The sequence below is a fragment of the Anomaloglossus baeobatrachus genome, chromosome 7, assembly GCF_048569485.1.
Source record: "Anomaloglossus baeobatrachus isolate aAnoBae1 chromosome 7, aAnoBae1.hap1, whole genome shotgun sequence".
NCBI lineage: Eukaryota > Metazoa > Chordata > Amphibia > Anura > Aromobatidae > Anomaloglossus > Anomaloglossus baeobatrachus.
The window spans coordinates 56,994,927-57,022,893 of NC_134359.1; the positions used below are offsets into that span (position 1 = coordinate 56,994,927).

General features: G+C 49.3%; 1 protein-coding gene across 5 annotated transcripts in view; it reads right to left on the minus strand.

The window, feature by feature from the left end:
* The window catches only part of TLK1 (tousled like kinase 1), a 523,998-nt gene that overhangs the window by 68,386 nt on the left and 427,645 nt on the right, over window positions 1-27,967 (minus strand). For 4 of the 5 annotated variants that reach the window (XM_075317318.1, XM_075317317.1, XM_075317321.1 and 1 more), the window contains 3 exons: window positions 27,101-27,211; window positions 12,380-12,469; window positions 10,047-10,139 (listed from right to left, as the gene is read on the minus strand). In XM_075317318.1, coding sequence (XP_075173433.1) covers window positions 10,047-10,139; window positions 12,380-12,469; window positions 27,101-27,211 — 294 coding nt within the window. The remainder of the gene's footprint in view (window positions 1-10,046; window positions 10,140-12,379; window positions 12,470-27,100; window positions 27,212-27,967) is intronic. The other variant, XM_075317320.1, reaches the window with a different exon arrangement.

Genomic DNA, 27,967 nt, shown 5'->3' on the forward strand with positions numbered 1-27,967 from the left:
ACCCAGCAGGAGCTCGCCTTCCACCCAGCTGCTGATCATCTGTATTCTCCTGGTGCTTAAATACTCCCATCTTCCCAGTACTGGTGCTGGTGATATTATTCACTTCATTCTAGCTCTGGTTGCAAGCAGGTGGCTTGCTCTCATCTGTGGTATCATTGCTGAAACTTTGCTGAACTTCTTCTTGAGTCATCTGTGGATAAGTAGTTCATGCACCTTCCCACTGTCTGTCCTCCTTGTGTCTTCTTTTAGCATTTAGTGGGGTAAGGCTGCTTTCACACATCAGTTTTTTGGCATCAGGCTTGATCGAGCGAAAAAACGGATGCGGCGAAAAAACGGATCAGTTGCATCAGTTTTTTCCATCAGTTCCTTCAGTTTTTTGATGGATCCGTTGTGTTACTGAGTATGCTCAGTTCAAAAAAACGGATCTGGCAGCTGTATCCGTTTTTTTTTGCCGCATCCATAGGCTTCCATTATAAAACATGCTGTATGGCGCCGGATCCAGCGCAATACAGTTTTTCACCGGAGACAAAAAACATTCCCCTTAGCGTTCCATTCGGCCTCCGGACAAGCAAATTTTGCCGGATCCGGCGAATGCCAGATGTAACGCAAGGCCATCCGGCACAATCCGGTGCTAGTAGAAGTCTATGGGGGAAAAACCGGATCCATTGGCAACAGATGCCTGATCAGTTTTTTTCAGGTTTTTTGCCGGATTGTGCCTGATGGAAAAAAAACTGATGTGTGAAAGCAGCCTTAATGAAGAGCTCATCGCAGCCATTCCCTGAATTACCCCATAAATAATACTGGGTGCGAGAGGAAAATGGATGTCTGAATGAGTGCTTAGAATGTGGTAGCTCCAATGCAAACACTGGAACAAAAAAGTGATAAGCGGTGTGACTATGGCTAGTTTCACACTTGCGTTCAGCGCATTCCGTCACTATGGAGAATAGCGCAGTCCGTTAACGGACTGTGCTATTCTCCATAGAGTTGTATGGACGACGCACTGTAACGCAAGTGTCTGCGTTGCATCCGCTGGACAACGCAGCGTCGTTACTTTGACGCTGCATCGGGCGGATGGAACGCTGCATGTAGCGTTTTTCTGCGCTTGGCGGAGTGTCAAAAAAACGCAACCTGCAGGAATCCGTTAGGCGTCCGTTAGTTTTATAATGGACGCCTATGGTGGCGGATTCCGTTAGAATGCGTCATTTGACGGATTCCGTTAACGTATCCGTCTTTACACACCTGCGCATGCCCAGATGTGTAAAGTTAAGGAAAAAACCTATAACGGATTGCGTTATTTTGTACGATCTGTAGCATTGCGTTGTGCCACTATATGCAACGCATCCGTTGCATGCGTCACACAACGCAATGCTACGGATCCCGTCCAACGCAAGTGTGAAACTAGCCTATGCCGGGTGGACATAAGGAGCGTCTTCTACTAATTATACAGCTATGATTTCTGCTATTTGCTATCCTTCATGAGCCACCTACATTTATGTAAGTAATGTCTATATTCCTGAAGCCTATAAATATATCAACACTCTGGGAAAGCCCCGGAGATTGTAGGAAATCACCTACCTTTGTATTTTCCCTGAATGCGCAGAAAAAGCTTAGCTATTGAAAAGAAAAGGAAGAGGTATCCAGCACTCCAGATTAAGCCACAAAATCCACCAAAATGTGGTGTAAAGGCACAACGCCATCGTGTTTCTCAAGCAAAATGCGTTCTTAGTAATGGCCTGTGTGCTTCAGGCAGCAACAAACAATTTATAATACGTGACAAGGAGAATTTTCTTTTGTGGGTGTGCGGCAAATCATGGTGGTCAGACTAATGACGGACCCGTGTAACATAGGCTCATATGGCTGCACGGTGGCTCAGTGGTTAGCACTGCAGTCTTGCAGCGCTGGGGTCGTGGGTTCAATTCCCACGACCCCAGGTTGCAGACACCATCTGCAAGGAGTTTGTAGGTTCTCACCCTGTTTGCGTGGGTTTCCTCTGGGTACTCCGGTTTTCTCCCGCATTCCAAAAAGACATACTGATAGGGAATTTAGAGTGTGAGCCACAATGGGGAGAGTGTTGTCAATGCATGTAAAGTGCTGTGGAATTAATAGCGCTATATAAATAAATAATTATTATTATTATATACAGGTAGTATGGATTGATTAAAGGGAACCAGTCATGTTGTATGAGCAGTACAATCAGTGGATGGCACGGAATAGAAAAGCTGAGCAGAATGATATATTACTTTATTGGATAAGATTTAACTTGTATTTTATTTAATTAAATCCTCGGTGTTTGTACTCATGAGTCCAGTGGGCGGTCCTACGAGTGATTGACAGCTATCTCTGCATGCAGTCACAAAGGGAGACTACCAATCACTGAATAGGACTGTCCATGGGACTCAGGAATAAAGACTTCAGGGATTTCCTTAAGGAAGGAAATACACGTTTTACTGAAACTTTTCCAACAAAAAAGTGCATGAATCTGATCCTCTCCTCCTGCTCTATAAATCCTGCACGCAGATCAGATACTATTTCAACATGACCGGTTCCCATTTCAAAGGCTCAAAAAATGAAATGCTGAAACAGACTCACGATGAATTAAAAACACGTATATAATAAACTATTCATACACTAATGGCCATTACATAAGTTACTGGGCGGCACGGTGGCTCAGTGGTTAGCACTGCAGTTTTACAGCGCTGGGGTCCTGGGTTCAATTCCCGCCAAGGACACCATCTGCAAGGAGTTTGTATGTTCTCCCCGTGATTGCGTGGGTTTCCTCCCACACTCCAAAAACATACAGTTAGGGACCTTAGATTGTGAGCCCCAATGGGGACAGTGTTGCCAATGTATGTAAAGTGCTATGGAATTAATAGCGCTATACGAATAAATTATTATTACTGACAAAAGAAAACACACTGTATGTACAAAAACATACAACAAAATATATGTAATTGATTATATATTAAGATCATAACTAAAGGAATGATGATAAATATTTGGATTCTAGTATGTCAACTGTTAGAAACGATGATGAACTAATTGCTTTTTCATAGGATTTCCAGATTGTCATTACATCGGACCACCCCACTTTGCAAAACACACTCACCAAATTGTATTGTTTGTCATTTAGCATAAATTTGTTATTACTGCCTGAAGCACACAGGCCATGATGGAGAACGCATGGGAGGCAGAAAATAATTGGTGGTGTGTATGTACCTCTCATTTTGATGGATTTTACGGCCATTTGATGATGGACGACATGAGCCGTTTCAAGCCATCATACTCGCTTATTGGCTGCATCGCTGCGCACAGCAGAGACTCAACACTGTACAAGGGGAGGGCGAGAAGAGCTCAGTTTGTTTATTAAAAAAGAAAAAAAAAAAAAAAGTGTGAAGAGGGATTTACTTTCAGATGGTATACAAAGGCAAGAAAAAAAATAAAAAAATAAAAAAAAGTTTTTTGGTTTGCTTCTCTTAAAGAAGACCAAGTCCCCATTCTCAGACATCCGGGCGAATAGGACATCTAATTACTCAGAATGACAGTAGATCTGGTATTTGATGTCAGACAATATAGTAATATTGTTTATCGTGGCCCTTTACAACAGGAATAGTCGTTCAAAACGAGGGTTAAAAAAAATAAAAAATTTCAGGTAAACACTTGCCCGTCAGCTGACAATAATTATGCAGGGTAGGTCAAGTTCAATGTGCAGACGGTGTGGTAATAAAATAATCATTCGTTCCCAAGACTAGAGTCTGAGAAAACCTTTAAGATTATACTGATTGGAGAGGAATCAGAGAAAAATAAGAGAAGGGTCAGAGAGTGATCAGAACGGGATTGGAGGTGGATCGGAAGTAATGGGAGGGAGACCAGAGAAGGATCAGAGAGGGGTAAGAGAGTGATTAAAAAGGGATGGCAAAGGGATCGGAGCGGGATCGGAGAGGGATCGGGGAGGGATCGGGGAGAGATCGGAGAGGGATCGGAGAGGGATCGGAGAGGGAACGGAGAGGGAACGGAGAGGGAACGGAGAGGGAACGGAGAGGGAACGGAGAGGGAACGGAGAGGGAACGGTTGTTCAGAAGATGAGAAGGCATCCTGAATAAGCATGCAATTTAGGCCATGTGCGCACTAGAAAGTGACTTTTTCTTAAAGGGAACCTGTCAGCAGAAATTTCCTCTAAAACCTAAAAGATTCCCCCTCTGCAGCTCCTGGGCTGCATTCTAGAAAGGTCCCTGTTATTAGTGTGCCCCCTTTCTGACCAAAATACAGAGTTTATAAAGTGGTACCTTTTTGGATTTGGATTCTGTAAATGGGGCACGGGGGCGGGCTGCCTGGCGTCCGTTAGTCTGCCTCCTGCCGCTTTAGGCCGTCCCCCATCACTCCTTTCCATAACTGTGGACGTCGCCCAGTGCTCCACAGGTCCCTGCGCATGCCCAGTGCCCATCTCTCGTGGATGAGCACTGTGTCCTGTGTCACCGCGGGTGACGTGCGCGCAGGCTTTAGATTATGGGCGATTACCAAGCAACCGCCCATAATCGCGGGACCGCGCTTTCCCCCTCGGCGTCCTTCGTTCTGCGCAAGCGCGGTGCTGCTGACCCCACGTCACCTCCTTCCCATCTTGCCCTGGGAAGGAGGTGACGTGGGGTCAGCAGCACCGCGCTTGCGCAGAACGAAGGACGCCGAGGGGGAAAGCGCGGTCCCGCGATTATGGGCGGTTGCTTGGTAATAAACATCACAGCACCGCCCATAATCTAAAGCCTGCGCGCACGTCACCCGCGGTGACACAGGGCACAGTGCTCATCCACGAGAGATGGGCACTGGGCATGCGCAGGGACCTGTGGAGCACTGGGCGGCGTCCACAGTTATGGAAAGGAGTGATGGGGGACGGCCTAAAGCGTCAGGAGGCAGACTAACGGACGCCAGGCAGCCCGCCCCCGTGTCCCATTTACAGAATCCAAATCCAAAAAGGTACCACTTTATAAACTCTGTATTTTGGTCAGAAAGGGGGCACACTAATAACAGGGACCTTTCTAGAATGCAGCCCAGGAGCTGCAGAGGGGGAATCTTTTAGGTTTTAGAGGAAATTTCTGCTGACAGGTTCCCTTTAAGGAAAATATGGACCCTCTTGAATCCTGCACCCGCAGTAAAATCTGCAGCGAAATCTGCATGCGGTTTTACCGCGGTCTGCCGGGGATTTTCCGCAGGTTGGTCCATGCGGATTTTTACCATTATCTAAATACCAAAAAAACGCAGGTACCTGCGGAAAAGAAATGACATGCTCATTAATTCCGCAGCGGGAAATCCACGGGTAAATCTGCGGGTATAAAAAAAAAAACCACAGTGTGCGCACAGCTTTTTTTTTAAAAACCCATAGGATTTGCTGGGGAATGACTGCAGCAATGTTAAACACATTTTCTGCAGCAAATCCGCGGCAAAATCCGCAGAGTGCGCACGTAGCCTTCCACTGTTTCAACCTGCAGCGTTAAACGATCACTAATCAGCTACATTTGCTTATTTACAATAGTTTAATAGACTGCTTAAACAAACAACGACAACCCTTGCACACAGAACGCTAGGTAAGATGATCATTCTGTGAGCACAGAATGCAATTTTTCTCGGCAGCACAAGTCCTTTATAAACAGCATGTTGTGCTGCCAACAATGATGATTTTTAAATGAGCTCGTTTATCAGCAGCCTGTATACACTGGCCGATTATCAGGCTCATTTACGATAATCAGCTAGTGTAAATACCCACTAAGGCCCAGGCATGCTTAGAAAGGTTGCAATAGAAAAATGGATCCATGATACCATCTTATCTAGGTGCAAGGTCCTAATGTGGAGGTATACAAGCACTGTTCAGGAAACATTTGGCTAAATGAAAAACATTGCTTTATGAAATATATAAGCGCACATCTCTTTTCCTGTGCAAGCTATAACAAATTCTTCTCACAACTCCTCGCCCGCCTGTCACATGTATGAGCAGTTGTCCCCTGTGATGGGGCAAAGTCACTGGTCACATTCTAAGGGTGGTTTCATAATAGACATAAGGCACATAATCTTAGGAAATATTATTGACGTCCTATCGGCAGAGGTCCAGCCACTGAACTGTGGTGACTATGGCCACAAGATGTACAGTCATATGAAAAAGTTTGGGCACCCCTATTAATGTTAACCTTTTTTCTTTATAACAATTTGGGTTTTTGCTATTTCAGTTTCATATATCTAATAACTGATGGACTGAGTAATATTTCTGGATTGAAATGAGGTTTATTGTACTAACAGAAAATGTGCAATCCGCATTTAAACAAAATTTGACCGGTGCAAAAGTATGGGCACCCTTATCAATTTCTTGATTTGAACACTCCTAACTACTTTTTACTGACTTACTAAACCACCAAATTGGTTTTGTAACCTCATTGAGCTTTGAACTTCATAGGCAGGTGTATCCAATCATGAGAAAAGGTATTTAAGGTGGCCACTTGCAAGTTGTTCTCCTATTTGAATCTCCTATGAAGAGTGGCATCATGGGCTCCTCAAAACAACTCTCAAATGATCTGAAAACAAAGATTATTCAACATAGTTGTTCAGGGGAAGGATACAAAAAGTTGTCTCAGAGATTTAAACTGTTAGTTTCCACTGTGAGGAACATAGTAAGGAAGAAGGGAATTTTGTTTACTTACCGTAAATTCCTTTTCTTCTAGCTCCAATTGGGAGACCCAGACAATTGGGTGTATAGGCTATGCCTCCGGAGGCCGCACAAAGTATTACACTAAAAGTGTAAAGCCCCTCCCCTTCTGCCTATACACCCCCCGTGCTCCCACGGGCTCCTCAGTTTTGGTGCAAAAGCAAGAAGGAGGAAAAAAATTATAAACTGGTTTAAAGTAAATTCAATCCGAAGGAATATCGGAGAACTGAAACCATTCAACATGAACAACATGTGTACACAAAAAAACAGGGGCGGGTGCTGGGTCTCCCAATTGGAGCTAGAAGAAAAGGAATTTACGGTAAGTAAACAAAATTCCCTTCTTCTTTGTCGCTCCATTGGGAGACCCAGACAATTGGGACGTCCAAAAGCAGTCCCTGGGTGGGTAAATTAATACCTCGTAATAGAACAATATGATGATGTCGAGGGAATCTCCAAGCGAGCTCGCTTAATCGGTCTGGGGCTGGGGTCCGTGTCAGAGCCCCCAGCCTGGGATCTATGAGATACCCCGGGGGGACATTGTTGGTCCAACTGAGGGGGGCCAGGGAACAATGATTCAACAGAGTCCCTGTGCTGAGATACCGGTCTGGACTGCAAGGCTTCTAGTATCTTAGCCATAGTTTCAGAGAGTTTATCCGTAAAGACTGCAAACTGCGTCCGTGTCACCTGGAGAGTGTCAGCAGGTGGCTCCCCCTGGGCCCCTCTTAGCAGAGGCTCCGGCTGAGCAAGTGCAGTAGGGGCCGAGCAGTGCACACAATGAGGGTCAGTGGAACCTGCCGGTAGCGGCGTCGTACATGTGGCACAGGCAGCATAGTAAGCCTGTGTTTTGGCACCCCTGCCTTTTGTGGGCGCCATGCTATTGTCTTCCCTGAGCAACACAATAGGGATATATAGCCAGAAAACAACTGTGCACTATACAGTGTAAAGTATATACCATAAACATATAATTACACTTCTGCACAATGGGGCTAGCACCACAGGTGCTGCTTACCACCCGCTTAAAGCGGTTGTGAGGCCACCAGAATCCCTGCCTGGGTCTCCCAGAATTTGTCCCCCTCTGCAGCGTCCGAGGAGCTGACAGGAATGGCTGCCGGCGTCCTGAGGAGAGGAGGGAGCCGTGGGCGTGACCCAGAAAGTGCGGGAACTGGTGCCCCACAGTGCACAGTGAGGGGGGTGGAGTATGCAAAGCATGCTCCAGCCCTCATTGCTGCTCGTCTGTACAGCGTCCCGCCCTTCCCCTGCTTGTCAGGGCTGTGGGCGGGAGGAAGAAAGACTAGGCCGCAAAAGCCGGGGACTCGAGTAATAAGCGCGGCCGCCGTAAAAGCGCGGCCGCGCGGAAGTCCCCGGCGCACTACAAGTCCCAGCCGCGCCTCAGTGTTAAACATGGCGGCGGCGGTCAGCGCGGTAGTCCCCCTACATAAACACACTCAGCGACGCTGAGTGTGTAATGGCACATTTAACCCGGTCAGCGCCGCGGTCCCCGGTGCACTAGCACACCCAGCAATGCTGGAGTGTTGCTGTGCTCGGTCCCCACGGGGACACAGAGTACCTCCAAGTAGCAGGGCCATGTCCCTGAACGATACCCGGCTCCTATCCAGCAGGCTCCCAGGAGTTGTGGATGAAGCACGGTCTCAGTGCCTGGAGACCGATAGGATCCCACTTCACCCAGAGCCCTAAGGGGGATGGGGAAGGAAAACAGCATGTGGGCTCCAGCCTCCGTACCCGCAATGGATACCTCAACCTTAACAACACCGCCGACAAGAGTGGGGTGAGAAGGGAGCATGCTGGGGGCCCTATATGGGCCCACTTTTCTTCCATCCGACATAGTCAGCAGCTGCTGCTGACCAATCTATGGAGCTGTGCGTGCATGTCTGCCTCCTTCGCACAAAGCATAAAAACTGAGGAGCCCGTGGGAGCACGGGGGGTGTATAGGCAGAAGGGGAGGGGCTTTACACTTTTAGTGTAATACTTTGTGCGGCCTCCGGAGGCATAGCCTATACACCCAATTGTCTGGGTCTCCCAATGGAGCGACAAAGAAATGGAAGAACGCAGGTACAGGTCTTGTTAAGCCCAGAAGTGGCAGGCCAAGAAAAGCACTTGCTACCCACAGTAAAATTTGGTGGAAGTGCCATCATGCTTTGGGGCTGTGTGGCCAATGCCGGCACCGGGAATCTTGTTAAAGTTGAGTGTCGCATGGATTCAAGCAGATTCTTGACAATTATGTGCAAGAATCAGTGACGAAGTTGAAGTTACGCAGGGGATGGATATTTCAGCAAAACAATGATCCAAAACACCGCTCCAAATCTACTCTGGCATTCATGCAGAGGAACAATTACAATGTTCTGGAATGGCCATCCCAGTCCCCAGACCTGAATATCATTGAAAATCTGTGGGATGATTTGAAGCGTGCTGTCCATGCTCGGCGACCATCAAACTTAACTGAACTGGAATTGTTTTCTAAACAGGAATGGTCAAATATCCTTCATCCAGGAACTCATTAAAAGCTACAGGAAGTGACTAGAGGCTGGTATTTTTGCAAAAGGAGGATCTACAAAATATCACTTTATGTTGAGGTGCCCATACTTTTGCACCGGTCAAATTTTGTTTAAATGCGGAATGCACATTTTCTGTTAGTACAATAAACCTCATTTCAATCCAGAAATATTACTGAATCCATTAGTTATTAGATATATGAAAGTGAAATAGCTGTTGCAAAAACCCAAATTGTTATAAAGAAAAAAGGTTAACATTAATAGGGGTGCCCAAACTTTTTCATATGACTGTATATATGGCAATGCACCGAGTTACAACCAATAATGCTTATATTTTGTGAATTCATGCAACAGGACAGTCGACAAAAATCCAAATCTGCTGGGTTTCAACAAGACCACGATCACCATCATTAGTTACTATTCAGCATTGGGACTTTGCCAACTATTGCACGGTCAAGTCACCGTGTTGCCCGATCCTGAAGGACCAAACACAGACACCCTCCATTGTGGGACGACACGCTGAACCTCCCCTGCAGATGATGTTGGAGAGATGGGGCTCAGGCAGTTACAATTTTAACGCTCAACCATTTTGATGCCACATGAAAAAACGAGCTTTCCTGTGTACAGGGGAGTCGGGAGAGATAGCTGTCAGCCGATCGTGTGTTTAGAGGACAGCTACCTACTGTAAAGGGGGATTTAAACGTGCATGTTGTATTTGCAGAAATAAGGAGAGTTAATGTAATAAGAGGATACCATCCATCATACAAATATATGTCATCCAGCGTGTGCACATACACTTGTAACATGTAACTCCACAAATTAATATCACTCCTTTCAGAACATGTATTACTCACCCTGAGCAAATCATCTATTCTGCCTTCTTTTTTTTCCAGATCCTGGTTTTTATTACTTTCTAGCGCAGCAAGCTTCAGCATCGTGAGATCGGTCTGTATGACGGGCAAAGAGTGTTAACTTCACAAACAGTACTTATTAAAGGAGAAAAGTAATATATGACCATTGACGGCATCTAAAAATACACACGTAGTAAGTATACATTTGTGACCAAGCAGCTATGCAATTAAAGGGGTTGTTAGGACTCCTGATAAGTCTGCAGTCACTTTGTGAATCCTGACAGTGTGTCAGGCTTTTCGGCTGCGTTTTGAAACGCACATGCAGCGACTTAAAACGCTGCGGATTAGATCGCAGACGTGCGCACGTACCCTTATAGTTACAAGCCCCTCGACATGCAGTGTAGACAATAGTCTCGGTTTCAGTGCAGGTTCCCCCAGTATTGTATTATGTCCTATAGCATCAACACTTCAGCCTTCGTTCACACAGAACTTTCATATCGTTCTTTGCGTTAAACATAAGCAGACATAGAAAGAGTCAAATATAAATTGCGATCCTGTGCATTTGATGTTTTTTTCCCAGCTATGTCACTCTTTAATGTAGGACTTCATTATCTAGTCTGCTTCACTACGGTGGACAAATATAGTATATCACAAAAGTGAGTACACCCCCCCCCACACACACACACACATTTTTAATATTTTATTATATCTTTTCATGGAACAACACTGAAGATTTGTGATACAATGTACAGTGTCAGTGTGCAGCTTGTATAACAGTGTAAATCTGGTGCTTTCTAAATAACTCAAAACACAGCCATTAACGTGTAAACCGCTGGCAACAAAAGTGAGTACACCCCTAAGTGAAAATTGGCAAATTGTGCCCAATTAGCCATTTTCCCTCCCCGATGTCATGTGACTCCATAGGGTTACAAGGTCTCAGGTGTGAATGGGGCGCAGGGGTGTCACATTTGGTGTTATCGCTCACACACTCTCATACTGGTCACTGGAAGCTATACATGGTCCTCATGGCAAAGAATTCTGAAAAAAATAATGGTTGTTTTACATATAAATGGCCTAGTCTATAAGAAGATTGCCAATATCCTGAAACTGAGCTGCAGCGCGGTGGCCAAGACCATATAGTGGTTTAATAAGACAGGTTCCTTACTAAGAACAGGCCTTGTCAAGGTCGACCAAAGAAGCAGAGTGCACGTGCTCAGCGTCATATCCAGAGGTTGTCTTTTCAAAAAACACATAAAAGTGCTGCAAGCATTGCTACAGAGGTTACAGGGGTGGCTGGGTCAGCATGTCAGTGCTCATACCATACGCCGCACACTGCATCCAATTGGTCTGCATGGCTGTTGTCCCAGAAGGAAGTCTCTTCTAAAAATGATGCACAACAAAATCCACAAACAGTTTTCTGAAGACAAGGAAACTAAGGACATGCATTACTGGAACCATGATCTGTGGTCTGATGAGCCCAAGATAAACTTATTGGATTCAGATGATGTCAAGAGCGTGTGACAGCAACCAGTAGAGGAGTACAAAGAAAAGTGTGTTCTGCCTACAGTCAAGCATGGCGGTGGGAGTGTCATGGTTTGTGGCTGCATGAGTGCTGCTGGCTGTGAAGAGCTACAGTTCATTGAGTGAACCATAAATGGCAACATGTACTCGACATACTGAAGCAGAGCATGATCCCCCTCCCTTCAAAAACTGGAGACAGGGCAGTATTCCAATATGCTAAAGGCTCCAACCACACCTAAAGGACGACCACTGCCTTGCGAAAGAAACTGAGGACAAAGGTGCTGGATTGGCCAAGCGTCTCCAGACCTAAACCCTATTGAGCATCTGTGGGGCCTGCTCAAATGGAAGGTGGAAGAGCACAAGATCTCTAGCATCCACCAGCTCCATGTTGTCATGGAGGATGTAAAAGGATCCAGTGGCTTCTGTGAAGATCAAGTGAACCCCATGCCCAAGAGAGTTAAGGGACTGCTAGAAAATAGTGGTGGCCACACAAAATATTAACACTTAGGGGTGTAATCACTTTTGTTGCCAGTACTTTTGACATTAATGGCTGGGTTGAGTTATTAAGAGGAAACACCAAATTTACACTATTATACAAGCTGCACACTGACACTGTACATTGTGTCAGTGTCATATCTTCAGTGCTGTCCCATGAAAATATATAAAGAATGTACAAAAATGTGAGGGGTGTGATATACTGTATGTGCTAGTGTGTGAACAAAGCCCAATGGCAATCTGAAATAGGCTGGCAAACAGTAACCATGTAATAAAAAAAAAAGCAAAAAATAAAATCTCAAATGAAAAAGAATACTCACTTGAATTAATTTATAAGATAACTGCTTTGTGGGTGTCAGAAGATGGTCCCCAAACGCTAATGCAGTAGGTGAAGGACTGTTCTGTCGAACCTTTGACAAAATGAAAATGAAAGAAATGTAGAGTACATTTGACAGAAGACGGCACAGATCATCTACAGCAGGTGGAATTGGTAAAGTTTTAATATTTTTTATTGAAATGTTTTTGCCCTAATATTTGGTTGTATATCGGTGGTGGTCCAGATTCTCCACCAATCACTCAAAAGATTGCGGAGAAGCGCTCATCTCATTAGACAGGAGGGGACAGAGCGCCATGCGTGCTCGCCCGGCGGGAGCTGTACACTGCCTCTCAAGCTGAGGCACTTCTCAGCAACCTTTGGAGGAATCGGTGGGGTCTCAGGTCCCGGACACCCACCGATCTTCGGACAATTAGAACGACTGAAAAGAAGGGAATTTTGTTACTTACCGTAAATTCCTTTTCTTCTAGCTCCAATTGGGAGACCCAGACGATTGGGTGTATAGCTACTGCCTCCGGAGGCCACACAAAGCATTACACTAAAAAGTGTAAGGCCCCTCCCCTTCTGGCTATACACCCCCCGTGGGATCACGGGCTTGCTCAGTTTTAGTGCTAAAGCAAGAAGGAGGAAAGCCAATAACTGGGTTAAACAAATTCAATCCGAAGTAACATCGGAGAACTGAAAACCGTTCAACATGAACAACATGTGTACCCGAACAACCAAAAATCCCGAAGGAAACAGGGCGGGTGCTGGGTCTCCCAATTGGAGCTAGAAGAAAAGGAATTTACGGTAAGTAACAAAATTCCCTTCTTCTTCGGCGCTCCATTGGGAGACCCAGACGATTGGGACGTCCAAAAGCAGTCCCTGGGTGGGTAAATTAATACCTCATGTTAGAGCTGTAAAACAGCCCTTCCCTACAAGGAGGCAACCGCCGCCTGCAGGACTCTTCTACCTAAGCTGGCATCCGCCTAAGCGTAGGTATGCACCTGACAATGCTTGGTGAAAGTGTGCAGACTCGACCAGGTAGCTGCCTGGCACACCTGCTGAGCCGTAGCCTGGTGCCGTAATGCCTAGGGCGCACCCACGGCTCTGGTAGAATGGGCTTTCAGCCCTGATGGAACCGGAAGCCCAGCAGAACCGTAGGCTTCAAGAATTGGTTCCTTGATCCATCGAGCCAGGGTGGATTTGGAAGCCTGCGACTCTTTACGCTGATTAGCGACAAGCACAGAGAGTGCATCCGAGCGGCGCAGAGGCGCCGTGCGGGAAATGTAGATTCTGAGTGCTCTCACCAGATCCAACAAATGCAAATCCATTTCATATCGATGAACTGGATGAGGCAAAAGGAAGGTAAGGAGATATCCTGATTGAGATGAAAGGGGGATACCACCGTAGGGAGAACTCCGGAATCGGGCGCAGCACTGCCTTGCCTTGGTGAAACACCAGGAAGGAAGCTTTTGGATGACAGCGCTGCTAGCTCGGACACTCTCCTAAGAGACGTGACCGCTACCAGAAAGGCCTCTTTCTGGGAAAGTCGAGAGAGTGAAACATCTCTCAGAGGCTCGAAGGGCGGCTTCTGGAGAGCAATTAGTACCCTGTTCAGATCCCATGGGTCCAACGGCCGTTTGTACAGAGGGACAATGTGACAACCTCCTGCAGGAACGTGTGTACCTGAGGAAGTGGTGCTAGGCGCTTCTGAAGAATACAGATAGCGCTGAGACTTGTCCTTTAAGGGAGCCGAGTGACAACCTTTTTCCAAACCAGATTGCAGGAAGGAAGGAAAAGTAGGGAATGCAAATGGGCAGGGAGACACTCCCTGAGCAGAGCATTAAGAGAAGAATAACCTCCACATCCTGTGGTAGATCTTGGCAGACGTCGGTTTTCTAGTCTGTCTCATGGTGGCAATGACGTCCTGAGATAATCCTGAAGACGCTAGGATTCAGGACTCAAAGGCCATACCGTCAGGTTCAGGGCCGTAGAATTCAGATGGAAAAAACGGCCCTTGGGACAGTAAGTCTGGCCGGGCTGGTAGTGCCCACGGTTGGCAGACCGTGAGATGCCACAGATCAGGGGACTACGACCTCCTCGGCCAGTCTGTGGCGATGAGGATGGCGCGGCGGCAAACGGACCTGATGTTGCGTAGCCCTCTGGGCAGCAGTGTCAGAGGGGGAAACACATAGGTTAGCTGGAACTGCGACCAAACCTGAACTAAGGCGTCTGCCGCCAGAGCTCTTTGATCGTGATACCGCGCCATGAAAATCGGAACCTTGTTGTTGTGCCGAGACGCTATTAGGTCGACGTTCAGCATCCCCCAGCGTTGACAGATTTCCTGAAAACCGTCCGGGTGAAGATACCCTTCCCCTGCGTCCATACCCTGGCAACTGAGGAAGTCTGCTTCCCAGTTTTCTGCGCCCGGGATGTGAACTGCGGATATGGTGGATGCTCTGTCTTCCACCCCCATCAGACTCCGCCGGACGTCCTGGGAGGCTTGCCGACTGCGTGTTCCGCCTTGGTGGTAGATGTATGCCACCGCTGTGGAGTTGTCCGACTGAATTCGGATGTGTGTGCTTTCCAGCCACGGCTGGAAGGCTTGCAGGGCAAGATACACTGCCCAGATTTCCAGCACATTGATTTGAAGGATGGACTCCTCTGAAGAGAGTCCTTGACCGTCTGAGAAGGGGGACGTTCCTTCTAGGGACGTCGACTTCCCATCCCATTGGCAAAGAATGCCACATTGGAGTGGACGCAGATGAAACTGCGCGAAAGTGACTGCCTCTGCATGAGGCGTGTTAAGGGGTGTGACTGGCCGTGAAGGAGAGACTGCACCCCCGTCTGTAGTGAACGCTGTTTGTCCAGCGGAAGCTTCACTATCGCTGAGGGAGCGTGACACTCCATGCCCAGATATGTCAGCGATTGGGTCGGTGTCAGATTTAACCTTGAGAAGTTGATGATCCACCCGAAACTCTGGAGAGTCTCCAGCGCTACGCTCAGGCTGTGTTGGCATGCCTCTTGAGAGGGTGCCTTGACAAGTCGACCGTCCAAGGAAGGATCACCGAGTGACCCTGAGAGTGCAGGACTGCTCCCACTGCTGCCCTGAACTTGGTGAAAACCCGTAGGGCTGTCGCCAGACCGAAGGGCAGGGTTACGAACTGAAGATGCTCGTCTTCAATAACGAAACGTAGCAAACGTTGGTGCTCTGGAGCAATCGGCACGTGGAGATAAGCATCCTGATGTCTACTGATGCTAGGAAATCTCCTTGAGACATTGAGGCAATGACGGAGCGGAGGGATGCCATCCGGAACCGCCTGGCCTTCACGTGCTTGTTGAGCAGTTTTAGGTCCCCCACAATCAGATTGGAGGAAAAACCGTGTCTTGTTCCTGAAGAGGAACAGGAATTACCACTCCTTCTGCCTGCAGAAGAGCATCGGCTCGGTGGGTAGGTGGGGAAGTTCTGAAGAATCGAGCCGGAGGCCGAGAACAGAACTCTATCCTGTACACGTGAGACACAATGTCTCTCACCCACCGGTCTGTGACCTGTGGCAGCTAAATGTCGCCAAGGCGAGAGAGTCTGCCACCAACCGCGGATGCGGAGAGAGAGAGCTTAAAGTCATGAGGAGACCGCCTTGGAAGCGGTTCCTCTGGCTGCCTTCCTTGGGCGTGATTGAGCCCGCCTGGAATCTGAGCCCCTCTGAGCCTTTTGAGCCCTTTTGGACTAGGACAATTTGGACCTGCCCGAGCCTGGGAAGGACCGAAACCTCGACTGTCTCTCTCGGACAGCATTAATAGGGTAAGTCGCAATGCAGACATTGCGAGGATAAGGACGCTACCTGCGGCACAGATGTACCTGTGCTCAAGACCAGCTGCGCAAGACCAGCTGACATAGCTTAGAGTGCCCATACGGCTGCGAATGCCGGAGCAACCGACACGCCGATAGCTTCATAGACAGATTTCAACCAGAGGTCCATCTGTCTGTCAATGGCATCTTTAAGTGAAGTCCCATCTCCACTGCAACTATGGATCTAGCCGCAAGCCTGGAGATTGGGGGATCCACCTTTGGACCCTGGGTCCAGCGCCTGACCACGTCAGGGGGAAAGGGATAACATGTATCCTTAATACATTTGGAGAAACGCTTATCTGGTAAGCGTGGTGATTCTGAACTGCTTCTCTGAAGTCAGCGTGGCCAGAAAAGTACTCAATGTACGCTTGAGATACTGAAATGGGATTTCTCCTGCTGGGAAGCTGACTCCTCCACTGAAGGAGCTGGGGGAGAGATATCCAACATGCCATTGCTGGACGCTATAAGATCATTCACCATGGCGTCACCATCCGGTGTATCCGGATTGAGAGCGGTGTCAGGATCAAAGTCCTGATCAGCTACGTCTGCCTCCTCATACAGAGAGTCCTCTGCTGTGACCCTGACTAGTGATGAGGCCGAGTGCCGCTCCCAGCGAGCTCGCTTAGGCTGTCTGGGACTGTCGTCCGTGTCAGAGCCTTCACCCTGGAATGCCTGGGACCCCCCCGGAGCACTGATTTTGTTCCAAATGAGGGTGGCCAGGGAGCAATGATCAAGATTGCCCATGGCCTGTCTGGACTGCAAGTCACTATCCCATGACAATCTATCAGCCGAAACTGCAACACCGTCCCTGTCCATGGACAGGGTTCACAGGTGGTTCCTTTGGCCACCTCTAGTAGAGACCCCGGCTGACCAAGTGCTACAGGGGAGCATTGCACACAACGGGGGTCAGTGGAACCTGCCGGTGGAACAGTATCACATGCAGTAAAAGCAGCATAGAAAGCCTGTGTTGCTTTTTTGCTGCTGTAGTCTAGCCATCTAGGAGCCTATAGCCGAGAATAGCGACCGTACAGTGCAATGTATAGCATACAAGCATAAAGTACAAATGAGCACTTCAGCACATGCAAGATGAGCAGCTTAGAAAGCCTGTGCCTTGGCACCCTTGCTTTTTTGCTGCTGTAGACTAGCCATCTAGGAGAATATCGCCAAGAATAGCGACCGTACAGTGCAGTGTATAGCATACCAGCATAAGTACAAATGAACACTTCAGCACATGCAATACAAGCAGCCTAGAAAAACTGTGCCTTAGCACCTTTGCTTTTTTGCTGCTGTTGTCCAGCCATTCTAGGAGAATATAGCCAAGAATAGCGACCGTACAGTGCAATGTATAGCATACAAGCATAAGTACAAATGAACACTTCAGCACATGCAATACAAGCAGCATAGAAAGCCTGTGCCTTAGCACCCTTGCTTTTTTGCTGCTGTTGTCTCGCCATCTAAGAGGGCATATAGCCAAAAATAGCGACCTACAGTGCAGTGTAAGCATAAAATACAAATGGACACAACGGTATTTAGTGGGGTCAGCACTTCAGGTGCTGCTTACCGCCCGCCTATAGGCGGGTGTGTGGTCGCCAGAGTCCTGTGACTGGTTGCCCAGAGCTTGTCTCCGTTCTCCAGCTCGGACTGCAGGAATGGCTGCCGGCGTCCTTCTCCAGCTCGTGTGACGAGGGGCGGGCCGTGGGCGTGCCCCAGGCAAGAGCGGGAAACCGGCGTCCCACTGTGTCCAGTGAAGGGGGCTGGAGAATGCAAAGCAGACTCCAGCCCTCGGCGCTGACTTTCTGTACAGCGTCCCGCCTCTCCCCTGACTGGCAGGGCTGGGGGCGGGAACGAAACGAAAACTAGGCCGCAAAGCCGGGGACTCGAGTAATAAGCGCGGCCGTCCTATGTGCACGGCCAGCGCGGAGTCCCCGGCGCACCACAAGTCCCAGCCGCGCCACAGTGTAAAAACACCCAGCAGCGGCCCGGCGCGGCAGTTCCCAATACATAAATTCACACAGCAAAGCTGCCGTGAATAATAGCACGAGCGCTCCGCGCTGTTGTCCCCGGCGCACTAGCACTCCCAGCAATGCTGGTGTGTGTGTGCGCGATGTGTACGGGGACACAGAGTACCTTAATGTAGCAGGGCCCTGTCCCTGACGATACTCAGCTCCATATCCAGCAGGTTCTCTGGGTCTGTGGATGGAGCCCGGTCTCAGTGCCTGGAGACCTGTAAGATCCCACTTCACCCAGAGCCCTGAGGGGGGATGGGGAAGGAAAACAGCATGTGGGCTCCAGCCTCCGTACCCGCAATGGGTACCTCAACCTTAACAAACACCCGACAAAAGTGGGGTGAGAAGGGAGCATGCTGGGGGCCCCATATGGGCCCACTTTTCTTCCATCCGACATAGTCAGCAGCTGCTGCTGACTAAAAACAGTGGAGCTATGCGTGGATGTCTGACCTCCTTCGCACAAAGCTTGAAAACTGAGCAAGCCCGTGATCCCACGGGGGGTGTATAGCCAGAAGGGGAGGGGCCTTACACTTTTTAGTGTAATGCTTTGTGTGGCCTCCGGAGGCAGTAGCTATACACCCAATCGTCTGGGTCTCCCAATGGAGCGCCGAAGAAATGTTTAAAGCTTTTAAAAAAAAAAAAAAATGCTGAAAAATGCCAAAAAAGACATTTCAATAACAATAAAATATACCTGTTCATAAGGCAAGAGCTCATATTCTAATACTGATCACACCCCCAATAGAAGGATGGGATTATTGCTAGTGAAATGTAGGGATTTTTTTTTTTTAATAAAGTACAATGTGACGTTTCTTCCTATTCCCTGCAAATCCAGGCTCTTATACGGAGCGAATATCACACTAAATCACCAAATTGTCATGTTCATATTTAATTCTGCCTCTCTGCTGTGGAGATATCAGCAATCAAGGTATTGTTAAATGGGGTTGTTCAAGCTTGGGACACAAGTCTGCATTCACTCTATGTCACTGCAGACTTGTGAATCCTCACAGCGTGTAGTGTGCACGCTGTCAGGATTATCCATTGCCTGGAGCAGGCGGGTGGGTGACCACCACATGCATATGATTTGCATCTATGTGATCATGTACAGACTAGACATGCGTGGCCTTCCTCAATACAAGTCTAGTTGGAATGAGGCTGGAAGTATGCAAATTGTTTACTTGCGGTCACATGACCCCCACCCACTTCTGTCTCCCGGAGAATGTGTGCACATAGAGTGACTACAGACAAGCATGGACAACCTCTTAACCCCTTAACAACCGCAGGCAGTAATATTACATCCTAGCAGTCATAGTGTTACTGCCTGCGGTCTGCTGCCAGCAGCTTGCAGCGATCAGCGCACATCTCAGCTGATTTTTACAGCGGAGATGTTTGCCTGCCAGGCACGAGCAGAAAGAAGGGAATTTTGTTACTTACCGTAAATTCCTTTTCTTCTAGCTCTTATTGGGAGACCCAGACGATTGTTTTTTTGACGATTGGGGTATAGCTACTGCCCTCTGGAGGCCACACAAAGCACTACATTAAAAGTGCAAGGCCCCTCCCCCTCTGGCTATACCCCCCCGTGGTATCACGGGTTCTCCAGTTTTAGTGCCAAAGCAAGAAGGAGGAAGCCAATAACTGGTTTAAACAAATTAACTCCGAATAACATCGGAGAACTGAAAAACCGTTCAACATGAACAACATGTGTACCCGCAAACAACAAAAAAACATCCCGAAGGACAACAGGGCGGGTGCTGGGTCTCCCAATAAGAGCTAGAAGAAAAGGAATTTACGGTAAGTAACAAAATTCCCTTCTTCTTCAGCGCTCTATTGGGAGACCCAGACGATTGGGACGTCCAAAAGCTGTCCCTGGGTGGGTAAATAAATACCTCATGTTAGAGCTGCAAAACAGCCCTCCCCTATGGGGGTGTCACTGCCGCCTGCAGGACTCTTCTACCTAAGCTGGCATCCGCCGAAGCATAGGTATGCACCTGATAATGCTTGGTGAAAGTGTGCAGACTGGACCAGGTAGCTGCCTGGCACACCTGTTGAGCCGAAGCCTGGTGACGTAATGCCCAGGACGCACCCACGGCTCTGGTGGAGTGGGCTTTTAGCCCTGAAGGAACCGGAAGCCCCGCAGAACGGTAGGCCTCTAGAATTGGTTCTTTGATCCATCGAGCCAGGGTGGCTTTAGAAGCCTGCAACCCCTTGCGCGGACCAGCGACAAGGACGAAAAGTGCATCGGCACGGCGTATGGGCGCCGTGCGGGAAATGTAGATTCTGAGTGCTCTCACCAGATCTAGCAAACGTAAGGCCTTTTCATACCGGTGAACCGGATGAGGGCAAAAAGAAGGCAAGGAAATATCCTGATTAAGATGAAAAGAGGATACGACCTTAGGGAGAAACTCCGGAATGGGGCGCAGCACAACCTTGTCCTGGTGGAACACCAGGAAGGGAGCCTTAGATGACAGAGCTGCCAGCTCAGACACTCGCCGAAGCGATGTGATTGCAACAAGAAACGCCACTTTCTGCGACAGCCGAGAAAAGGAAACTTCCTTCAGAGGCTCGAAGGGCGGCTTCTGGAGAGCAACTAGTACCCTGTTCAGATCCCAGGGATCTAACGGTCGCTTGTACGGGGGCACAATATGACAGACCCCCTGCAGGAACGTGCGCACCTTAGGAAGACGTGCTAGACGCTTCTGAAAAAACACGGATAGTGCCGAAACTTGCCCTTTAAGGGAGCTGAGCGACAAGCCCTTTTCTAACCCCGATTGCAGGAAGGAAAGAAACTTGGGCAATGCAAATGGCCAGGGAGACACTCCCTGAGCAGAGCACCAGGACAAGAAAATCTTCCACGTTCTGTGGTAGATCTTAGCCGAATTCGACTTTCTAGCTTGTCTCATTGTGGCAATGACTCCCTGAGATAATCCAGCAGATGCTAGGATCCAGGACTCAATGGCCACACAGTCAGGTTCAGGGCCGCAGAATTCTGATGGAAAAACGGCCCTTGGGACAGTAAGTCTGGTCGGTCTGGCAGTGACCACGGTCGACCGATCGTGAGATGCCACAGATCCGGATACCACGACCTCCTCGGCCAGTCTGGAGCGACGAGTATGACGCGGCTGCACTCGGATCTGATCTTGCGTAGCACTCTGGGCAAGAGCGCCAGAGGCGGAAACACGTATGGGAGCTGAAACTGCGACCAATCTTGAACCAAGGCGTCTGCCGCCAGAGCTCTTTGATCGCGCGACCTCGCCATGAATGCCGGGACCTTGTTGTTGTGCCGGGATGCCATTAGGTCGACGTCCGGCACTCCCCAGCGGCGACAGATTTCCTGAAACACGTCCGGGTGAAGGGACCATTCCCCTGCGTCCATGCCCTGGCGACTGAGGAAGTCTGCTTCCCAGTTTTCTACGCCTGGGATGTGAACCGCGGATATGGTGGATGCTCTGTCCTCCACCCACATTAGAATGCGCCGGACTTCTTGGAAGGCTTGCCGACTGCGTGTCCCCCCTTGGTGGTTGATGTATGCCACCGCTGTGGAGTTGTCCGATTGGATTCGGATCTGCTTTCCTTCCAGCCACTGTTGGAAGGCCAGTAGAGCAAGATACACTGCTCTGATCTCCAGAACATTGATCTGAAGGGTGGACTCCAGCGGAGTCCACGTCCCCTGAGCCCTGTGGTGGAGAAATACTGCTCCCCACCCTGACAGACTCGCATCTGTCGTGACTACTGCCCAGGATGGGGGCAGGAAGGATCTTCCCTGAGACAATGATGTGGGAAGGAGCCACCATTGTAGAGAGTCTTTGGCCGTCTGGGAAAGCGAGACTTTCCTGTCCAGGGACGTTGACTTCCCGTCCCATTGGCGGAGAATGTCCCATTGAAGTGGGCGCAGATGAAACTGCGCAAAGGGAACTGCTTCCATGGCTGCCACCATCTTCCCTAGGAAATGCATGAGGCGCCGCAAGGGATGCAACTGGCCCTGCAGGAGAGATTGCACCCCTGTCTGTAGTGACCGCTGCTTGTCCAGCGGAAGCTTCACTATCGCTGCTAGAGTATGAAACTCCATGCCAAGATACGTTAGTGACTGAGTCGGTGATAGGATCGACTTTGGAAAGTTGATGATCCATCCGAAAGACTGTAGAGTCTCCAGCGTAGCCTTCAGGCTGAGTTGGCATGCCTCCTGAGAGGGAGCTTTGACCAATAAGTCGTCTAGGTAAGGAATCACCGAGTGTCCCTGAGAGTGCAAGACTGCTACCACCGCCGCCATGACCTTGGTGAAGACCCGTGGGGCTGTCGCCAGACCAAATGGAAGAGCTACGAACTGAAAATGGTCGTCTCCTATCACAAAACGTAGAAAACGTTGATGTTCTGTAGCAATTGGCACGTGGAGATAAGCATCTTTGATGTCTATTGAGGCAAGGAAGTCTCCTCTGGACATTGAGGCAATGACAGAGCGGAGGGTTTCCATCCGGAACCTCCTGGCGTGCACATGTTTGTTGAGCCGTTTTAGGTCCAGAACAGGACGGAACGAGCCGTCCTTTTTTGGAACCACAAAGAGATTGGAGTAAAACCCTTGCCCTTGTTCCTGAGGAGGGACTGGGATAACCACTCCTTCCGCTTTTAGGGAATCCACCGCCTGCAGCAGAGCATCTGCTCGGTCTGGACGTGGGGAGGTTCTGAAGAACCGAGCTGGAGGACGAGAATTGAACTCGATTCTGTACCCGCGAGACAAAATGTCCGTCACCCACCGGTCTTTGACCTGTGACATCCAAATGCCGGAAAAGCGGGAGAGCCTGCCCCCGACCGGCGATGCGGAGGGGGGGGGCTGGAAGTCATGAGGTAGCCGCTTTGGAAGCGGTACCTCCATTTGCTTTCTTGGGGCGTGTGTGAGTCCGCCACGAATCTGAGTTTCTTTGCGTCCTCTGAGTCCCTTTGGACGAGGTAAATGGTGTCTTGCCCGAACCTCGAAAGGACTGAAACCTCTGCTGCCACTTTTTCTGCTGAGGTTTGGGTGTTCTGGGTTGTGGTAAAGAGGAGTCTTTACCCTTGGACTGCTTAATGATGTCAGCCAATGGCTCGCCAAACAGTCTCTCTCTAGACAAAGGCAAACTGGTTAAACATTTTTTGGAACCAGCATCTGCTTTCCAGTCCTTTAACCACAAGGCTCTGCGCAAAACTACCGAATTGGCGGACGCCATTGAGGTGCGACTGGTAGATTCTAGGACCGCATTGATAGCGTAAGACGCAAACGCCGACATCTGCGTGGTAAGGTGCGCCACTTGCGGCACTGCTGGATGCATGATAGCATCCACTTTTGCTAAGCCAGCTGAAATAGCCTGGAGTGCCCATACGGCTGCGAATGCCGGAGCAAACGACGCGCCGATAGCTTCATAGACAGATTTTAACCAGAGGTCCATCTGTCTGTCATTGGCATCTTTAAGTGAAGCGCCATCCTCCACTGCAACTATGGATCTAGCTGCAAGTTTGGAAATCGGGGGGTCTACCTTTGGACACTGTGTCCAGCGCTTGACCACCTCAGGGGGGAAAGGGAAACGCGTATCTTTAGATCGTTTAGAGAAACGCCTTTCTGGGTGAGCGTCGTGCTTCTGGATTGATTCTCTGAAGTCAGAGTGATCTAACAAAGCACTCAATTTACGCTTGGGATAAAGGAAACGAAACTTTTCCTGCTCCGCAGCCGCCTCTTCTGCTGAAGGGGCTGGGGGAGAAATATCCAACAGCCTATTGATGGCTGAGATAAGGTCGTCTACCATGGCATCCCCATCCGGGGTATCCAGGTTGAGAGGGGTTCCAGGAATGGATTCCTGATCACTCTCATCAGACACATCACAGGGAGACTGATTGCGCTGAGACCCTGAGCAGTGTGATGACGTCGAGGGTCTTTCCCAGCGAGCTCGCTTAGGGTGGCTGGGGCCATCATCTGAGTCATAATCCTCGGCCTGTGAAGCCGGGGACCCCCCTGTGGGCTGGATACATTCCAAGTAAGGGGGACCTGAGGACAGAGGCCTCGCCGTGCCCAGAGACTGAGCCCCATGCATAGATTGCAAGGTCTCAAGGATTTTTGCCATAGATACAGACATATTATCTGCAAAAACTGCAAAGTCCGTCCCTGTCACCGGGGCAGAACTTACAAACGTCTCAGCCTGGGTCACTACCCCTCCTGACTCCGGCTGGCGAAGCAGCACCGGGTCGGAGCATTGCACACAATGGGGGTCATCGGAGCCTGCTGGTAGATTAGCCCCACATGCAGCACACGCAGTATACACAGCCCTTTTTGCCTTGGCCGCCTTGCGTTTTGAGGATGACATGTTGCTGCTTCCACAGAGCGATCTGGGATATGCAGCCAGAAGCGCACCTCACAGTGCAAGAAATACAATATCTATATAACTGTATCCAGTACACTGATACACAGTGAGGCACTAGAGGGACCAGCACAGAAAAATCGCTTACCGCCCGCTTAAAAAGCGGGTGTGTGGTCGCCAGATAGCCCCTAGTCCAGGTCTCCCAGAGCCTTGCGTCCTTCCTCCAGCCAGGCATGCATGTAATGGCTGCCGGCGTCTCGAGAGAGGAAGGGGGGCGGGCCCTGGGCGTTCCTGGCCAAGAGCGGGAAGCCTGCTTCCCTCTGTGCCAAGTGAGAGGGCTGGAGCATGTAAATCAGGCTCCAGCCCTCGTCGCTGCTTGCGAACAGCGTCTCTCCCCTACCCTGAATGACAGGGTGGGGGCGGGAACGAAACGGAGCTGCCGGCGTCCTAGGCCCAAAAAGCCGGGGACTAAAGTTATAACCGCCGCCGCCGTAAAAGCGCGGACGGCGGATCCCCGGCGCACCACAAGTCACAGCAGCGCCGCCCGGTCCAGAGGGGGTCGGCGCTGCGTTCCCAAACACAAACAATCCCCCAGTAATCTGTAGGGACACCAACTCCACGTTGCGGTCCCCGGCGCACTATAACACCCAGCCAGCCCGGAGTGTGTCTGTGCCTGCCGGGGACACAGAGTACCTGTAAGATGCAGGGCCCTGTCCCTGATCGTACTCCTGCTCCGAATCCATCAGGTTCTAATGGGTCTGTGGATGGAGCCCGGCATCAGAGCTGAGAGGCCGGCAGGATCCCACTTCCACAGAGCCCTACAAGGGGATGTGGAAGGAAAACAGCATGTCAGGCTCCAGCCCTGTACCAGCAATAGGTACCTCAACCTTACAACACCATCCAGGGGTGAGAAGGGAGCATGCTGGGAACACTATATGTGTCCTCTTTTCTTCCATCCGACATAGTCAGCAGCTACTGCTGACTAAAATCTGTGGAGCTATGCATGGAATGTCTGACCTCCTTCGCACACAAAGCTAAAACTGGAGAACCCGTGATACCACGGGGGGGTATAGCCAGAGGGGGAGGGGCCTTGCACTTTTAATGTAGTGCTTTGTGTGGCCTCCAGAGGGCAGTAGCTATACCCCAATCGTCAAAAAAACAATCGTCTGGGTCTCCCAATAGAGCGCTGAAGAAAGTTATCTGCCCATGCCGTTTAACCCCTTAAATGGCGCTGTCAATATGTGACAGTGTCATTATAAATGGCATCGGCAATAAACATTTACTCACCGACCTATACCGGAAGTCACGGGACGTGATCACGTGACCTCCAGTTGTTGTCATGGTAGCACAGGGTCATGTGATGATTCCTGTAGCTCACAGGACTCACTTTCAGTTTCACCCGGCCCAGAGCTGGGTGAGACATGAAATGAGCTTATCTGCTATTCACAGCTGTGTAGCTGTGATCAGCAGACATGACAGAGTTATCAGATTGTTAATCCATATAGCCCCCTAGGGGGACTAGTAAAATAAAAAACAAAGTAAAAAAAAAAAATAAAAAAACTTAAAGTTCAAATCACCCACCTTTCGCGCCATTGAAAATTAAAGAGTTAAAAAAAATTAAAATTATACACATATTTGGTATCGCCGCGTTCCAAAATGCCCGACCTATCAAAATATAAAATTAATTAACCTGATCAGTAAACGGCGTAGCGGCAAAAAAAAAATGTAAATGCCAAAATTACGTTTTTGGGTCGCCACAAATTTTGCGCTAAATGCAATAACAGGCGATCAAAATGTAGAATCTGCGCAAAAATGGTATCATTAAAAACATCAGCCTGAGACGCAAAAAATAAGCAGTCACTGAGCCATACATGACGAAAAACAAAACCACTATGGGTCACAGAATATGGCGTAAAACGTGTGCCACTTTTTTCGGACAAACTTCAGATTTTGTTTTTTAACCCCCTTAAGATAAAAGTAAACCTATACATGTTTGGTGTCTACGAACTCGCACCAACCTCAGGCATCACACTGATACATCGGTTTTACCATATAGTGAACACAGTCAATAAAATATCTCAAAAACAATAATGCTACTGCCTTTTTTTTGCAATTTTTACGCTTTTGGAATTTTTTTGCCATTTTCCAATACACTATATGGTAGAACTTATGGTTTCATTTAAAAGTACAACTCGTTCCGCAAAAAAATCAGCCCTCACATGACCAGATTGACTGAAAAATAAAAAAAGTTACGTCTCGGAAGAAGAATGGAGAAAAAAAAACAAACACGGAAAACGAAAAATCAGCTGGTTGTGAAGTGGTTAAAGTTAAAAAGTGGGTTATCAGACAGCACCTCATACAGGGAGAAGTAGTACATGCCTCCAGTCAAAACACCCATTTGGACTTAGCGAACAAAAAAAAGTTTTATTCCGCTCTTCAGCTACTATTACATCCTGTGTCCAGCTCATCATAAAAAAAGTTTGGAGAAAAGGTCCTCAGAAAATATCCATAATTGTAAAGAGACGCCCAATAAAACACCTGCTGATACATACAGCGCTAACACTCACAGAAGATGAAGGTGTGGAATGTGAGTGGGAATTCTGTGGAGACCGTATAGAAGGAGGGAGACCTCTTACAGGACTGGAGCCATTCCCAGCTTGATACTGAAAAAACATAAAAAATGGGGGAGTTAAAGGCATGCATCGACGACAAGACATATTCCAATTGTAATAAGTGAACAGTAATTACCGTATTTTACGCTTTATAAGACGCACTTTTCCTCCCAAAAATTTGGGAGGAAAATGGGGGTGCGTCTTATATAGCGGTACCTGGGGGGGGTCCTGTCTGAGGCGATCAGGCGGCCGGGTGCCTGTGGCTGCATGCAAGCGGCCGGGTACCTGTGCTTGCGTGCGGTGGCAGCCGGGTACCCGTGGCTGTGTGCGGGCGGCAGCCGGGTGCTGTGTGGGGTCGGCAGCCGGGTACCTGTGCTTGCGTGCAGTGGCAGCCGGGTACCCATGGCTGTGTGCGGGCGGCAACCGGGTGCTGTGTGCGGGCGGCAGCCGGGTGCTGTGTGCGGGCGGCAGTCGGGTGCCCGTGCGGGCGGCAGCCGGGTGCCGCCCTCACACAGGCACCCGGCTGCCGCCCTCACACAGGTACCTAGGTGCCGCCGGGACCCAGGCACCTAGGTGCCGCCCTCACACAGGCACCCGGCTGCCGCCCTCACACAGGCACCCGGCTTCCGCCCTCACACAGGCACCTAGGTGCCGCCCTCACACAGGCACCCGGCTGCCACCGCATGCAAGCACAGGTACCCGGCGGCTTGCACGCAGGGTGGGCGGGCAGCCTGCTGGCTGCCACTCTGTGCGTGCGGGGTGGCCGGCTGTGCAGCAAGTTACCAGTTGTCCGCGGTCCCACTTTCA